Below are 16,910 nucleotides of genomic sequence, written 5' to 3'. Positions count from 1 at the left end.
CTCTGGTTTGCCAGAAGCGGCTTTGTCATGCTGGCCACATGACCTGGAAGCTATACGCCGGCTCCCTCGGCCAATAATGCGAGATGAGCGCGCAACCCTAGAGTCGGTCACGACTGGACCTAATGGTCAGGGGTCCCTTTACCTTTACTGTATTAGATGAAGCGAGCCAGGTATAGAATCACATGTGCCACCTTCAGCTTCTTGGAAGAAAGGTAAATTGTATTTATAAAAGTAAAGGTAAAGGTAAATTTATAAAAGTAAAGGTAAAGGTAAATTGTATTTATAAAAGTACCCATACACCACCCCCTCCTCAAAGGACACAGTGGTGCATAGCAATATAGAAACATTACATTTAATGGCTACTGAAGAAAATTAAAAATGGCTGCATAGGCCTGCCTGGATAAGTATTCCCAGGGCACCTGCCAAATTGGCTGGAAGCATTCCACAGCATGAGGGTTCCCCCCCCCCCCGCTACAATCAACTGGTGTATGTATCATTTTTTAAATGGAGACTGGAGACACTACATGCCTAACTTATGGTTGAGGTCAGTCGGGCCTCTGTAAATGCAATAAAGAATGCTAGCAACATTAATAGCAATAGCACTTTCCCATTCATGTTCCCAAGGAACTTTAGGGTGAAAGGTAGGTAATGATTCAAAATAATAACTGGTATTCAGATGTATACTGTATTCCTGGAGGTTATGCTTAGCCATTGCCACTCCCATATTGTGTGAGAGCAGGCAGTATTGTGTGCAGAAGTACTTTCCTTTTTGTCCATCCTGAATCTTATTGCCAATGAATTTCATGGAGCAATCTCATTCTAATATCCATCTCAAGTCTCTTCCACCTCCTTCTTGTGTACTCAGTTTGCAGAAACAAAACACACATTGGGTCTAAAGAGGTGTGTGCATATGTATGTATGTATGTATGTATGTATGTATGTATGTATGTATGCTCTCATACACATTCTAGGACTTTCCCGAAATCCAACTGTGACCTCTGGTGTCACATCAGAGATAGTTTCTAGCGTCTTGGAGCAGATTCCCACGTGGTGCAGAGGGCTATAGTTAAAAGGGGAGCTTCTGAAGCTGACTAAAGTTTCCACAAGATACTTGGGATTTTTAGTCTTTGTAAGTTTTATAATCAGGCCATTAACAAAAGACATATTTTTAAATATATTTTAAAAAGATACACACATTTCCTTTGTTACAGACGAGCTGTCTCTTACAATATGACGTTATCTTACACACATAAGAGGTTGCATATTTCTGCTTACTAGACCTTATTAAAAGGATCATTTCCTATAATACATTTCCATCTTATATCAATAAGTCTGCTATTGCCATCTGCCCACTTGGGGCTAAAACAGTTTTATGGCTAAGAAAAAGGTAAACATACTTTGTTAAAGAACATTTATTTTTTAAAAAACCACGTCGAGAATAAACGGATTTGTAACAATTTTTCTACAGGCCCCAAAATATACAATGGACAATCAGTTTATTGTATAGGGGTGATGGCATCGTAGAGTCGCTGTGCAGCTAACTCCACCATTTCCCGAAGAGTTTCATCATCATCTTCACATCCTGGTTCATGGTCAACAGTCTAGAAGAGGAGAAAATAATCAATTTGCAAGTCCCTAATTTATTTCTCAGATCTTCTTGAAAAGACTTTGCATAGAAGCCATACAATTTTTAAAAATCTAAACACCCACCCACATAACTCATTCCATGAACCCAAACTAAATTTAGACTTAAATTCCCTTAACTACTTTTGAAATGTGGTCAAAACTTTCAAAGGGCTACCACAAACACCTGCATCTGAGCCTAAAATGCTTTCTGGATCTGAGCCAAAGTCAGGTAGCCAGTTACTCTTGATTAGTCCCATTGAGTTTAACAGCCTTAAGCAAGCCTGACAAGGCACATTAATTCTAGGAGTTATGTTAGCAATAATGTGTCCAATTCATTTAAGATCACGCAGCCTCAAGAACTTTGACTGGGTGGGTGGGTGTAAAGAATGCCATGAATGCTGAATTTACTGGTGCTTGGTTGGCTATTTCATACCTATACATATAAAATGTCTATCAGGGAACATTGTTTGTCATAATGCAGCAGCAGCATCCTGACGTAAGAAATGTTAGAGATCTGTTGGGCTGTTTCTCTTATATTGGGAGAAGTGGAGAGGGACTGCAGGGGGAAGGAGGAATCAGCAAAAGTTGCCCCCCCTCCTCACTTCTCCCAATATAAGAGGAACAACCCAGCAAATCTCCAGCATTCCTTATGAAACATAATATACTGTAATCCTTCTGAGTATTTAATTTATACATAACACTTTTAAAAATTAACAATGGCAAGTCCCTTTATGTGCTTTAGTTGGAAAGTGGGCAGAAATTTAAGAAACAATTCTACATCACTCTTATCATTCTGTTTCATGCTACCTTCTAAACAAGTGTGATTAACCAAAACGTTAGGTGTTGAAAGTGGAAACGCTATGATGAATTGGGAATCTTCTGAAAAGAATGGTTTATTCTGATAATGGTCACCAAAAAGCATGGTTAGCTGCTAGATTTCAGAAAGCCTACTGAGGCGCTGCATACATTCCTAAGCATAAATCTCACTGGCTACACAAAAGACAATACATCAGCATGAAATTTAGCTATAAATACCCGTGTATCCAACGAAAGATTTGCTGTTTTTCCATCCACAGTGATGCTCAGTACATTATCTTCCTTAGCACTTACACAGTCTTCTCCAAATATGTCCCTAGAAATGGAAGACTAATCATTAATAAACAGAATGGCACCAAATTATATAACTATTTAACTACAGTGTTTTCTGTTTAGCAGTGCGATCCTTTGTGTCTATTATTTATTTATTTTCTATACCGCTTTATATTTTTAAGAAAACTCTCAAAGAGGTTCACAGTATATTAAATCAATAAATCAATAAAACAATTTGAAAAAAGTCAAATATAGAGTATACTGTCAAAGCAACTAAACAGAAAACTAAAATATTATCTTAAAGATTTCAAAATAAAACATTACAAAGGAGGTCAACTACAGAATACATATTTAACATAGTAGGGCTGGGTGAGTGTGGGCCACGCCCCCTAGGCCAGATGGAAAGGGCCTTGCAGGGAGCGGCCTTCACGCTTCACAGCCGGGCGATGTTCCTCTGGCCTCATTAGGAGCCTCTTTTGCAAAAATAAGCCCCACTGATTTCCATAAGACCATAGCCTAATAATCTAACTTTCCGTTTCAAACAAATTTCTAGAAAAGAACCAAATTCAAACATTTTTAGAATGATTTCCATACTATTAGATGGATTTTAACACTTAAAAAATGTTGGGTCTCTCAGTATAACCTCTGATCTAGATACAAGGTTTTGAGCAAGCCCCAAAAATAATTTTGTTCAATAACAAAGGTACTAAAATATATGATAGTTATCTTTTGTGGGAAAGAGAGGGTTATGTGATGTTATAACTTACTGAAGCATAATCTCCATCTTCTTGTGATATGCAGCTATCTCTTCTTTTTTAGGAATTTTATGTACCACAGCTGGAAAAAACCCATACATTTTACATTCCATTGTAATTGCCATTTGTTATAATGTAGCTGATAACAGGCGTTAAGCGACAAGGAAAATATTGGCACATACTACTGAGATCCTACAAGTCTAAATGGTTTCTTGTACATTATTATGTAAATTAAGTTGTGCTTAGCTAATTCAGATCATGCTGGTGTGCGTGGAGGGGAATAGCTGGACCTGAACTTCATGCTGTAATTATTGGATTCATAGACATGCACTAGGTTATAGACAAGTATGATCATTTTATGGGCTGAAACCAGAATTTGCTGTTTGTTGTCAATTGAAGGGTTCCTTCTGTCCCTGGAAGGCTTTTGATTCATTGGAGAGATCTTGCTCACCAGTGGGGCAGGGGAGGGCAGGTGGAGGGAGATGGCTTTTGTAGATTCTCCCTTCTTTTTGAGGTTACCAGTGCCACATCCCACACTCTTCCAGGGGCAAAGGGGAGGAAAGGGAACCAACAAGGTCTCACGCACCTTCTCCCTGTGGGCGTGAAATCTGTATCCAAGCAAGACACCGAATGGGCTTTGTGATGCTACAGGCTTCTGTTTCTTAACATGAAACGAGGTTGCAACTTACAGTGGTGCCTCGCTTAACGAATGCCCTGCTTAACGAAATTTTCGCTTAACGAAAGTTTTTTTCTAGCGGAAGTTGCCTCGCTAGACGAATTTGTTTTCGTCTAGCGAATCGCAGTTTCCCATAGGAATGCATTGAAATTCAATTAATGCGTTCCTATGGGCAAAAAAAATTAAAAAAAAAATTCAATGCATTCCTATGGGATTCGCTAGACGAATTTCTTCGTTATAAGAAAAGACCCCTGGAACGAATTAAATTCGTCTAGCGAGGCACCACTGTATTGGCATTTACCGGAGAACTATTAACAGCTCAACTTTTAATAATAATTGTTCTTCAATTGATACATTTAGGAACTAGGTTTATCTAGTACCATTTACAGATAATACTGTGAGCCCACATTTTATGTGCATTTAACTTGTGTGCATTCAGCTTTATGTGCACGGCAAAAGTTTTAATTTTTTTTAAAGGGGGTGGGTTCTGGGGGAAATGACTTTGGTAATTCCACTCACCACTGAACCCATTTTGGCTTTAGGCGTGATTTTCAGAACGTAACCCCTGCGTTAGTTGTGGGCTTACTGTATGTTTCTGCTCTGAAGACTAATTTCCCAGAACGTTAGATTCTGAACAGATTTGTTAGAATTCCGATTAATAACATGTTCTATGATTGACATTATTTAATTTAGAAGAATGTCCCTGTGTTTTAATATACCTATTTGCACATGAAACTGACTTTAATAATGTTACATTATACATGCCTCAAAATCTAGTTTAATATTAAAGGAGGAATTTATATAATTCTGTTTATTTCAGCCCTGCTAAAAGTAATGGGAAGCTGGATAGTGGATTGTGTCTCAGGACCCTGGGCTTGGCAGAAATGTATTCTCCAATATAAATTAGTCCACATATTTTCACAGAAACACACACTATTAAAAGTATACAATATATACAAAAAAGGGGGGAATACCTTTTTGAATTTTGGGATTGGACTGAACTTCCAGGATCACTGTTTTTACAGTGTCCGCATACATATCATTAGCAGGATTTGCTACCCACTGGGGGGAGAAAAAGCAGAATGAGAAGGAAAAGCATGATTAAAGAGCACATAAATTGCTGGAATTCCATTTGAAGCAATTTTGTTTTCACCATTCTACATTTATTTGGCTTTGTAGCTGGTTTGAAATTCTGGTTAAGAGGGAAACTATGTCAGCTTTAAAGTTCAAAATGGTTGTGACCAGGCTATTAGAATGGCCGTGTTATGAGTCCGCCAAATCTACTACATTCATCATTATTGTTGGCCTTGCTCCCTTGTCCCACTGACTTCAAAGGCTTGGCTAGCTAACGTGCTATGTTGGGGTACCAAGATTATAGCCCTCCCTCACCTCAGGAAGCCCAACTCTGTTTCAAAGCCACTTGCTTGTTATCACAACAGTTATACAGAAATCTTTATTCTGTCCTTACCTCCAGCACCACCATACCCGGCTCTTGGACCACAGTGATGTTTTTAAAAACCTTCAAAGCTGGCTTATCCTGGACTTCTATTTCTTTTATGTCACCTTCAAAAATATAAAATACCACAATAAATGCATCTCTGCTTAAATATTTCTTGGGCACACTCAGTACATACCACTTGGGTCCATCTATTGCAACTCATGAATTCAAAATGGTCCTAAAATGTGACCAACAATCTCTTCCAGATGCACAGTGGGTTGTGCTGGATGTTGTTTCAACAGTTTAATGGCCATTACTATCTTCTCATCAAGCAAGTTCCAATAATTTTGGAGAGACTTCAAGCGGCTTCCTCCAGTTACGCACCTGTTAGTTTTTGTAGCTGATAATAAAGCAGACTGAAAGATCCTGTGTATGGAACAGCTTGTGTTTGTGTCACAGTGCTCATAGCCAGATCAGTGTAATCTGTAAAAAAATGAAAGCAAAAAAAGACAACATTAGAGCCTAAGTTGCTCTTCTGTTCATGTAAATTTCTGCCTGATTGTTTCTCCATGTCCCACCTCCCCACCAGCTGCATTGTCCCACCAATTCCAGATTTTTTTGGGGGGGGGCACATTCACAGGAGTAGAAAGGAGAATGATGCAAAAGCCCCTTCTGTGAACAGGAACTCTATACTGTTTACATAAGGAAAGTTAGGGATCCAAACCAATGAAACGAGGATAAGAATGTTTTCACTTTTACTTACTGGAGAGGTCACACGGAGCAAGTATGTGATAGTTAAAATTTCTTTTAACTAGTATTCCTGAAACACGCTGCCCTTGTTCTGGTTTCTTATCTGCTAATGAGCCCATAACCTAGAGAAATCACGAGAGAAAAATCAAGAAAGTCTACGGGGATTGCAAATAGAATAGATATTTTAAAATGGGTGGAGATGAAAAACTGTCCCCATTCGAACTACTGAATACGGCATCCCTTCTCAGACTGTGTACTAGACCATGTACCAAAATTTCAAGGTGAATTTACCAGCAAGCATGACTTAAATGTACCCATCAGTTACAAAACTCTCTTTACAAACTCACATGTTCTCCCTCAACTTCAGAATGGACAGCCCACCAATAATCCCATGTGATAGTTCTCTACGTTATGATTGGCCTATTCTTGTCCTTTTCAGAATCACTAGTTCTCCCGACCTCTCTGAGTAGTGGTCCTGGGTGGGTTCATAGACAAAGAGTGTGCACATGCATGTTATTTGAAGCTGTTAAAATATTTCAAAGCTTCAAACAACTGTAACCCTGCAATATCCAACAGCAGATTAGGGAACACACTGAGCCTGTAATGGCCTGTGGATGAGAGCAAAAACAAGTTTCCTAAACAAAGGCAAGCACATGTTATGTACCCTATGCTTCCTGACATAAGAGCTGTGTGCTGTGTTCATCATCCAATACATTGAGTTGTCCTTTCCCAAGGATTGGATACATTTTTGAAGAAGGAAATAACCATTGATGACAAGGCAAATGTGCTTATGAGGATGAAGAAAACGTCAGCTTTTTACCTTGGCAAGCTTTTCTCCTCTGAAGTTTAGCGTTACGGCTTCAGTATTTCTAGGATTGTGGACTTCTATGTGAACTTCATCATTATCCTCATATTCACGTATTACTGCCGCTTTCAGCCTGGCCATTTCATTCTGCTCACCGTGAACCAATATCTGCATGAAAAAGTCATTGTTAGCTGTCAAAATATTGCCAGGAAGGTGGCAGCTTAGGGAAGAGGAGGAGGAGGAGGAGAAACAGCTCTTCTTAACAAAAGGAGTGGTGGTGTCATCAATATGCGCCTGTATCCTACACCTGTATATGACTGAGAGAGCCCCACAAACCAGAGAAGCTTTTTGAGTGAATGCTATGGGCTGCAGTGGGGGTGAAGTGAGAGAATCCCTGAAGTCCACACAGCTCTTTGGAACTCAGCTCTCTTTGAATTGTTATTTGACCCTTTCCCACATCATCTCCTCTCCCTTTTTCAACCACTTTATTTTCCCGCCTCTTCTTCTATCTTCTTTCATTTCATGTTCGCTTGATTTACCTCCAAATCATTTTAGACATGCAAGTCACATATTTTCTTCCAGAAGCTACAAGCTTTACACACTGTTTACAGTGGCCGAAAACTTTATCACGGAAAAGGAGTGGTGCTGCAACTCTGAATTACTGTTTACCTCTGGCTAGTTAAAATGGAATTTGTTGAACTGGCGTTGGGATTTGACAAAACTGTACTTCTTGAAAATAACAAAAATAAACACTAACCACATGGGGAGGTTTCAGTGCCCGGATGAACTCGCTGGTTTGTTGGTAATCTGTGTGTGCAGAGAAAGAGATGTAATCCACGGACATCTTCAGTGGGAGTTTCTGTCCTGACATAGTTGTAATTTCTTCAGGTTCAGACATGATGTGCTGCAACAATAAAATGCACCCATTATATTATTTCATTCAGAATATTTATTTGTTAATATGAAGATACACATTAAATATAAAGGTAAAGGCAATAAAGGACCCCTGGACGGTTAAGTCCAGTTGAATTTGACAATGGGGTGTGGTGCTCATCTCAACTTCCAGGCTGCGGGAGCCGGTGTTTGTCCACAGACAGCTTTCCAGGTCATGTGGCCAGCATGGCCAAACTGCTTCTGGCGCAACAGGACACCATGACAGAAGCCAAAGCACACGGAAACGCCATTTACGTTCTCACCGCAGCGGTACCTATTTATCTGCATACACCAGTATGCTTTCAAACTGCTAGGTTGGCAGGAGCTGGTCAGAGCAACGGGAGCTCACCCCGTCGTGCAGTTTTGAACTGCAGACCTTATGATCGGCAAGCCTAAGAGGCTCGGTGGTTTAGATCTCAGTGCCCCTGCATCCCTACACTAAATATATACACGTGTAAAAAACATTCAATACAGAATTCCTTCCCAGCACAAACACACAACATTTCTATCTAGCAAAATAGTCTGATATTGTGATTTTCCTATTCTAATGCAATTCACCGTGACATATCTAATCTCCTCTGGATATATTCCATCACTGGATTCCAACTTTGAGATTTTTCATACCAGAGCTTCTTGGTATTCTTTCATTCAGAATAAAAAAGGTACAAACTGAAGTATGCATCAGGCTGTAAGTACAGGGACACCAAAACAGTAGCCCAATTCAGTCCAGATTCCCTGGTAAAATAATTAAGTCTTTTAAGCTGCCTGCCCTGCGTATTAGCATATACCACTAGTCAAAGTATACCTCACCTTAGCAAGTGTTCCTTCCACACAGTATCCTGCTATGATGACTCCATTCCTCTTGTCAGTACACCAGCTCTCAAATAACTCTCTGGATAAACCACTCTGCATCATACCGGGGGAAGCCATTACAACACTTGGTCCTATGTCATCAAAATGATCCATGCTCTAGGTAAACAAAGAATAATTATTATTCCATTTTATGAAAGTCAGAGAAAAGTGTTCCACCTTAACTGTTACCCCTGCTCTCAGGGACAAAAAGTCTTTTAGTGATGTATAAAGGACTCTATGGGATCCTTAGTGAGCTCAAAGTATTTCTGCAGGGTTCTGGCAACAAGAATGGATGCCATATACATGAATCCCAGAAGGATGCTTATCAGAAGCACGTTTAGTGCTAGTCCCAGGTAAGAGTTTGGGCTGCTGGTAGACTGAATTCTTCTGAAAAGGGTTTGATGCCCAATTTTAAGTCAGAATTATAGTTCTTCATAACCTTTCTATACATTCATGTTATTAAAATTTCATTTATTCACACTGACCTTCAGATTACTAATGTGCTTGAATACAAATGGGTTGTTGATGTTGATTTGCTTGCGAATTTTATCATTCATGGCATTGACATAGGTCTGATACACGGCCATGCATTTCTTTGCCAGAGAGGAAGCGTAGTATATAGGTATCTCATGAAGCTCAGGATGATTTTGCCAGTATTCATCTATGTTTTTTTAAAAAACAACAACAACACACAACACAAATTATGAAAACTAAGAACAGTAAATATAATTTAGATGGACATAGTTTTTCAGACTCACTGAACATGTAAAGTTGGAAAGAGGTAATGTGCAGGTACATACCTAAAATCAAAAGCAATTCTTGTGCTCTTCCCAAAGCAAACACAGGAATAAGACCTCTGCCTCCCCTGTTTACAATATCGTGTACAGTGTTGCAGAATCTCGCCTCCCGCTCCTCGCGTTTCTCATGGATGTGCGTACCATAGGTAGATTCCTAAGGCCAAAAGACACACCATTAAAAATAATGAGACACACATGACCAGAATGGCAGTGTGACTATACCACAATCTAGTCATAGCCTCACTATTCCTATTTGGGATTACTAAAAACTGCCACTGGATCTGCCACCCACACTCCAGAACATATGTAGACCAATTGCTCACAAAAATAGGAATTGCTTCTCTCTCTCTCTCTCTCTGTCTCAATGTTTATTAAGAAAAATTGTTGAACAATACAAATTGTCAATAATCAATTGTAAATTTTCCCCTTCCCCCCCATCCCCTCCCTTCCTCTCCCACCCTCTCAGGACTTCCCTCAGTTCCCTTCTCTGATTTGTTTATACATATTATTTTCTGCATGTTAATAAATTGTACATATCACTATATTGTCCATCAAATGTTCTACTAATAAATTGTGGATGTTTATTCAAAACCTGCCAAGGAGTCCAAGTAGTTTGTAAATAATTCCCATTCTTCCTTAAAGTCAAGATTGTCCTTCTCAAAAAATAGGAATTGCTTCTTCAAACCATCAAAAATGCAATGAGTTGTGTCAATTAGCATGGCAGTGGCACTATACCTGATCTCAAACATGTCTAGCATGAGATTTTAATAAACCAGAGCTAAATTTTGATGTATTGTCATAATTTTCTAAGACAAGAGTGTGCAACTTATTTTGTATGATTATTGATTATTCATGAATTGTAGTATGACGATAAACTCTGCCCTATGATTTCACCCACAAAAAATATTCTTAAATCATATTCATCCCATATATACACATACAAATACACACATATGCCATTTACGGGATAATCTTTCAAACTTGTAAAAATTACTTTTTGATCATACTTTATAAAATTACCAAATAGCCACTCCTTTTTTAAAAAGTACATTGCACTATTTGCCCACTTCCAGAGTGCATTAGTTAGAAAGACTGTGAACACTTTCTATGTTATTCGAGTTTTCACTTCAAATTATCATAGGAGAAGAAACTTACAATTATAAGAATATCTGGTTTAATATTGGGAATCTCAGCTGCCATCAAGTGCCTGTCTTCTTGTCTTGAGAAGTCACCTGTGTATAAAAGCTTTGAAAAAGAAACAATGTTCATTGTAATTAGACAGAATAACTAATATAAATCATGGTAAAAAGTAAATAAAAGTTAAGTCAATGTCTGTTGGTTCATCCATAGTCCTTCATGGACCAAGCAGTAAGTGCTTAAGGGGAAGCATGTATCACAAAATATGATGGGAAGTTGGTATTTCATGCATACTACTTGAGCACTATAGATGGATAACCCCTAACTTCCAATAACAATAGCTTATACCAGGGGTGAAGAACCTTTTTTAGCCAAGGGCCACAATTCCCTTGTGAGCAAACCTCAATGGGCCACACTCCAGTGGTGGACAGAGGCAAAAGGTGGGTGGAACAACCATAAAAATCTAGGATATGCTCACTGGAATTAAAGGAATCTCTAAGGATTGACTTCACATTGGCCTGATAATATCTACTTTGCTTAAGCAGGGTGAAGTAAGTTGGATGTAATGTTTCCATAGGTTGTAAATGAATGAGATGCGAAAGCGGAACTTATTCTGCTGTTATCACTACTTCTGATGCTAAGATTACTTCTGCTGAGAGCCCGAGTATGTGCTAATCTTTTTATCCTGTAATAATAAAAGGTTGCAGTGTTTAAACCTGTTATTGTGTGGATTAATAGGTCCTTGGGAAGAACTGAAAATACCCATTTCCAAAAACGTAGTCCTTCACAATTGATGTGTCATAGACTACATTCCAGTTGTACAAAATTCAGGCGCACACACATATAGAATAAACACACATAAACACACAAAAGCTTCTTCACCCTCCATCCAGGCAAGCAAGAGGCATTATCAAAGTTTCAGCCAGCAAGAGGTATTATCACGCATTCCCACCAAGCTAAAGCACCCAATGAGGCCATGGAAAAGGGTCAGTGAGGGCTGGGTGTGTGGCCAAATGAGTCTCAAAGGCCAGGCAGAGAGGACTGGAGGGGCCCAGTTCCAAGGTTCCCTACCTCTGGCTTACACCATGTATCTTTAATGTGACAGGTTTAATGGAAATGTGACTGTGAATAAATCCTATACCCACAAAACACACTGAAGAGGTAAACTAATATAAATAAAGGCCCACTGATAACAAGCCTACTTGGATTATCTAGCGTGCTAAAGAAATACCTTCACTCCAGCTATTTCAATCATAAACATGGCTGCTCCCAGAACGTGGCCTGCGTGGTAACACCAGAACTTGATTCCCGCCACCTCTTTCACTTCATGGAAGTTGATAGTTTCTATTTTGTCCATGCTTTCTTCCAAGTCTGTCTCCGTATACAGCATGTCGTCTGCTGATATATTGCTGTATAAAATAGTAAGGCAAAATGTCATCCTGTTCCCCAGTTTTTTAAGATAAGATTGTGCAGGACTCAGAAGATGGTTGCCACAAAGTGCGTTTGAGATTACAGGGCAACAAGGCAACAGGCAAAAATATTACACATCCATTGTTAAAATTATTGCATCATTTCACAAAAGTTTCCTCCCACAAGTAAGAGGCTGAACTCACCTAACTTTGACGTAATCTGACAGAAGCCACCTATAAATTGCTTTTGTAGCATGGGTCATGAAGGTCCTCCCTTTAAAACTTGTCTTCTGCAGAAACCATGGCAATGCCCCACAGTGATCCAAATGGAAACTGAAAGAGGCAAGATCATATTTCAGAATCAAGCCATATCAATACCATGGCATGCAGCTAGATAATTTGTTGTTTCAACAAAAGATCAAGTAACAAAACAGCTAACACTTAACACTTCAACATCAGCAAAGCTTAACAAATCTGTTACAGAGTCTCAGCATTTTAAAATAAAAACGCAAAATGCCTCCCAGCCTTCGGCATTGAGCAACACATCACTTACTGACTAATCAAGAGGAGATCAATTTCAGCTGGGTCTATCAGATCGATATATGGAAGTGCATCCATTCCTTCTAGGCCAGGGTGGATTCCGCAATCAAGCTAAAAAAAAGATGACCAATGATTGTATTTCTACAAGCACCTAGCATATAGTATTAACACATAGTTATACAATGATGCTTGCTCTTTTACATCAAAACAGTAAAGTTTATGTGGCATCTTGATATTTCAAATATTTAAAAGCATATGATCTTAGGTGTAACCCAAATGTTTCTCCTCTCATTTGAAGGAAATGGGTGGGGGAGCAACCAGCATTATTGGCAATGCTCCATAAAAGGAACACAACTCTGGAAATCCTCTCATCACGTGGCTAGGTGTAATTGCACAGGAAGTTTCCATGTCAGCTCAGTACATCCCTGCACTGCCACTATGAGAGTGTCGGCGGTGAGGGCTGGCCTGGCACATGCCTGCCCCAGGTGTTGGCAACCAACGTTATGCCACTGCTGAAAAATGAGCAATGTGGTAGCCCTACAAAACTTCTGGGGAGGACTTTCCTCAGTCTGGGCACTGAAAATGAAAAAGTCCCATGTCCATCCCAACTCATCAAAGTTCAGATAGTGTTTGTGTGTGTGAAACAATAAAAGGAGAGAGCCAGAAGAGGCTCATATGCAAGAAGGCAATCCTTAAGAGGTTTGCAGTGGTAGAATGCTTTGAATATTTACTGTCAAAGATGTGTCTACTCTGACAAAACGTTAATAAATAACTTAGATCAATGATTACCATTATCTTCCTTCCTTTAAATTCCAGAATAATGCATGATCTTCCTACTTCCTGCCCTGCACCTCTGTGAAAAGAAAGTTGTGACAAATTACAAAAAACAATCAACCACCCACTGGTATAAAAACAACTATATGTAACTGACCAAGCAAAGTGATGTCTTTGGTTTAATTCCATGGCCTGATTTGGATGTAATGCTAAACTATGGTTTAGCATTATGTAAACAACCCTGCACAAGCCTTGGGCTCATGTGCTCCCCAAGGAGAATGGAAGCTTTCATGCTTGTTTTTAGCAATACATCTGAACCCCAAACTGCAGCTAATCTTGAACTATTGTTCCTTCAATCAAGCCTACTATTTAGCCCACATTTTGAAATAACTTACCGTAGTAAAATGTATACAAGACTAACCACAGTTTATACATGGTTGGGCATAACATTAAAAGCAGTTAGTTAACAATTGAAGCAAAATATTCTGATCACCTCCTCACAACTGAGAGAGCATGCAAGTCCAAGGCTTGCCCAGGTTCATTCATATTGTGAATTTCAACTAGGAACCCAGTTCAACATCTGCACTCATTTTCAAAGAGATTTCTAGAGATTTTGCAGAATGTAAGATGGAACAAAACAGAGTTGCAAATATAGCTACAGGGGTCAGCTAGTCTAAAACAAATTTCATGGACACCTGTCCATACACACTAAGCCTAGACATTTTTTGCTTCTGCTGAGTCCTAAAGCAAAAGAACCAACACACCTCCAATTTCAAGTAGGTTTCCTGCCTGGTTTCCTGCAGAATATCCAGGCAACTAGGAAAATGGTCATTTAGAAGCCAGATACAGAATGTGGTATTTAAAGTAAACAAGTCACAATTTTTATTCTAGCTTCATGTATGTCTATGGTGTAACTAAATAAAGTAGCAGAGATGATTAAACAAATCCAGGATCACAGTGAAACAGGCTTGTTCAGACGTACATTAAATTAATACAGATGAATGAAAGGTCATATGTCTAGAAACAAGGATTGTAGGTCACCTTTAAAAGATAAAAGGCTCCTTGTTGGAAAACAGTGAAAGAGAAATGATTAAGGGAGATGATGGATTAAAAATTAAGCATGAGCTTCCTTTGAGCTGTTGAAGCTAAGGCCTTGTCTAGACAAAAGATGATAAGGTAATCCTGCCATGAAATCAATGATACTTCAACCATTTCACTTAGCCAGCTAGAATGAAAGTTTCTACGGTAATGGCCAGAAATTGTACAAGCTGCTGAGGAGTATATCAGAGATCAGAAAGTTGGTGAGAAAAGAAAGGCTGGTTGGACATCTGAAGGCAGCCCTGTTTAGGGAAGCTTTTAATGTTTAATAGATTATTTTATTTTAATACTTCTGTTGGAAGCCGCCCAGAGTGGCTGGGGAAGCCCAGCCAGATGGGCGGGGTATAAATAATAAATTATTATTATTATCATGGGAGTTGCAGGCCAAAACATCTGGAGGGCTGCAGTTTGGGGGTGCCTGCACTAGATCTACCGAGCCCACAAAATGGTGGTGACGCAGCATTTAATAAGATGAGAGATACACAGAGCTATGCAGTGGGGGCGGGGGACCTGTGAGGGCATGTCTCAATGTCTCATGTCCAGACATAACCATAACATTTCTGACGACAGGCTTCCAATACCTGACAGCCTGAAAGGATTCTCATTGCTGTGAATGAAAGAAAACACAAATTCCTATTGACACCTTTGTCTCATGAGGCATTTGCCCGAAAACAGAAATGCTGAATCCATGGATGGGGGTGAAATTCCAGTAGCATTGAGTTTACTTCCTCTAAGAGACCACTGGAAGCTGACAGTCTTTGTAGTACTGTATTGTCTTTATTTACAAAAATGCAAACTGACAATAACTGGAGGCACAAGGCAGGCAACTGCTACTAGGGAGAAGGCCAGTTACCCCACATCAGATCCCCATAGAGCTTCTGTACTCTCAATGTGGGCTCTCAACCAACTAACAGTTCTCTGCCGTCTCTAAAAGTGCTCCCTCATTCATTTAACCTACCCAAGGCTTGACAGAGTATCTCATTCAAAAACACAGAGAGAATCCAAACAATCAAGGGACCATCTCCTGACCCCAACCATGATCCCCCATAAAGCTTCAACCCTGGACTGTGAACCAATAATTCCTTAACAACATCATGTTTGGGATAAATAAAACCCCTATGTGTGTGTATATATCTACTGTATATGTTAAATTCGTAAGTAGAAGTACCACTGTATATGTTTGTTGCTGGCATCTGAGTGTGCCTTTGAGAGTGAATCAAACCATTGGAGAGTTACAGAGCCTGCTGTGGCTGTAGAGACCAATACACTAAATGGGAGAGACATGTTTTGCTACAGCAGGGGCAGATATAAACATTTGGTTATGCTGCTGTAGATGCATCATGGCGTTTCTTCTCTGTGTATGTATGTATGTACTGTATGTCTGCCTTCCTCCTTTGGTTGCTACTGTAGACACACAACTTGTCTGTCTCTTCTCCAGGCACTGTGCAGTCATCTGCAAGGGTTGATGTTGCCAGCCTTCCTCATGTCTTGCTTGCAGACATCTTTGTAATGAAGAGTTGGTCTGGTGCCTGAAGCCAGCTCCCTGCAGACCACCGTTCTTGGGGATCGTGCCATCTTCCATTCTGTGGACTCAACCAAGACAGTGTCGGTGGCATCACTGAGACAGGAGTGCAAACACGCTGGGAACGTCCTTGTTTGAGATCTGTCCCCTGCCATGTGATGCCCCAAACCTTCCTGACTCGCATACAGATATAGATAGATATAGATAATAGATACTCTCAGAGGTTTTATTCATCCAGAACATGATACTGTTAGGCAATTATTGGTTCACAGCCTAGGATTGAAGATATCATTCCCCCCCCTCTATATAGGAGAGAAATGCTTTCGTGAGGGTTTGCAGAGGCAGACACGGGAGCCCTTTAAGCTCTGCGCGCGAGGAGGCAGAGAGAGTCCGAGCACGCGCGCAGCAAGGGCGGTTGGTCAGCCGAAGGCCGCGGCAGCGCGCGGAACAGCCCGCGCGAGACCGTCCCAGCCACTCACAGGGGCCGAATCAACAGCTGGTCGCTCTCCTCGGCCGGGATGAACGCCTCGGTCCTTCTCCTCGCCGCCATCTCCGCGAGGAAGAGGCACGGCGCGCCCTCTCGGTTTGGCCCTCGCCGGCACCTGTACTTCGTCCACACAGCCTCGCTCGCGCAGCCGGAAAGTGAGCGTCCCTCTCCCTCACTTCCGCACCATAGTGTCTGCGCTAAAAAGCATAGGCTTCGAAAAGT

The 16,910-nt window shown here is 40.3% G+C and overlaps 1 protein-coding gene across 1 annotated transcript; it reads right to left on the bottom strand.

Moving 5' to 3' along the window:
- Positions 1-1,397: 1,397 nt before the first annotated feature.
- Positions 1,398-16,882, bottom strand: CPSF3 (cleavage and polyadenylation specific factor 3). Its single transcript, XM_035109875.3, has 18 exons — positions 16,681-16,882; positions 13,597-13,660; positions 12,821-12,918; positions 12,472-12,600; positions 12,090-12,267; positions 10,877-10,966; positions 9,725-9,875; positions 9,410-9,585; positions 8,883-9,041; positions 7,897-8,043; positions 7,155-7,307; positions 6,348-6,456; positions 5,969-6,067; positions 5,615-5,709; positions 5,121-5,208; positions 3,483-3,552; positions 2,662-2,758; positions 1,398-1,601 (listed from the first exon to the last, which is right to left on the bottom strand). Exons 1-18 carry the CDS (start codon positions 16,749-16,751, stop codon positions 1,497-1,499), a joined length of 2,079 nt encoding a protein of 692 aa, XP_034965766.1. The 5' UTR covers positions 16,752-16,882; the 3' UTR covers positions 1,398-1,496.
- Positions 16,883-16,910: the final 28 nt, after the last annotated feature.

This window comes from Zootoca vivipara, chromosome 3 (assembly GCF_965207765.1).
Source record: "Zootoca vivipara chromosome 3, rZooViv2.hap1.1, whole genome shotgun sequence".
Taxonomy (NCBI): Eukaryota; Metazoa; Chordata; class Lepidosauria; order Squamata; family Lacertidae; genus Zootoca; species Zootoca vivipara.
Note: the sequence above shows the minus strand (reverse complement) of the source record. Positions and strands in the feature narration are given on the sequence as shown.

Bases quoted from the DNA above. Each gene is read 5' to 3' on its own strand.
- CPSF3 (XM_035109875.3), bottom strand. From the start codon at position 16,751: ATGGCGGCGAGGAGAAGGACCGAGGCGTTCATCCCGGCCGAGGAGAGC. The intron at 10,967-12,089 runs GTATTTCTTTAG...TCTTTTTCAAAG, and splicing joins TTGAAATAGCTGGAGTGAAG to CTTTTATACACAGGTGACTT. The intron at 6,068-6,347 runs GTAAGTAAAAGT...ATTTTTTTACAG, and splicing joins TGCTCCGTGTGACCTCTCCA to ATTACACTGATCTGGCTATG.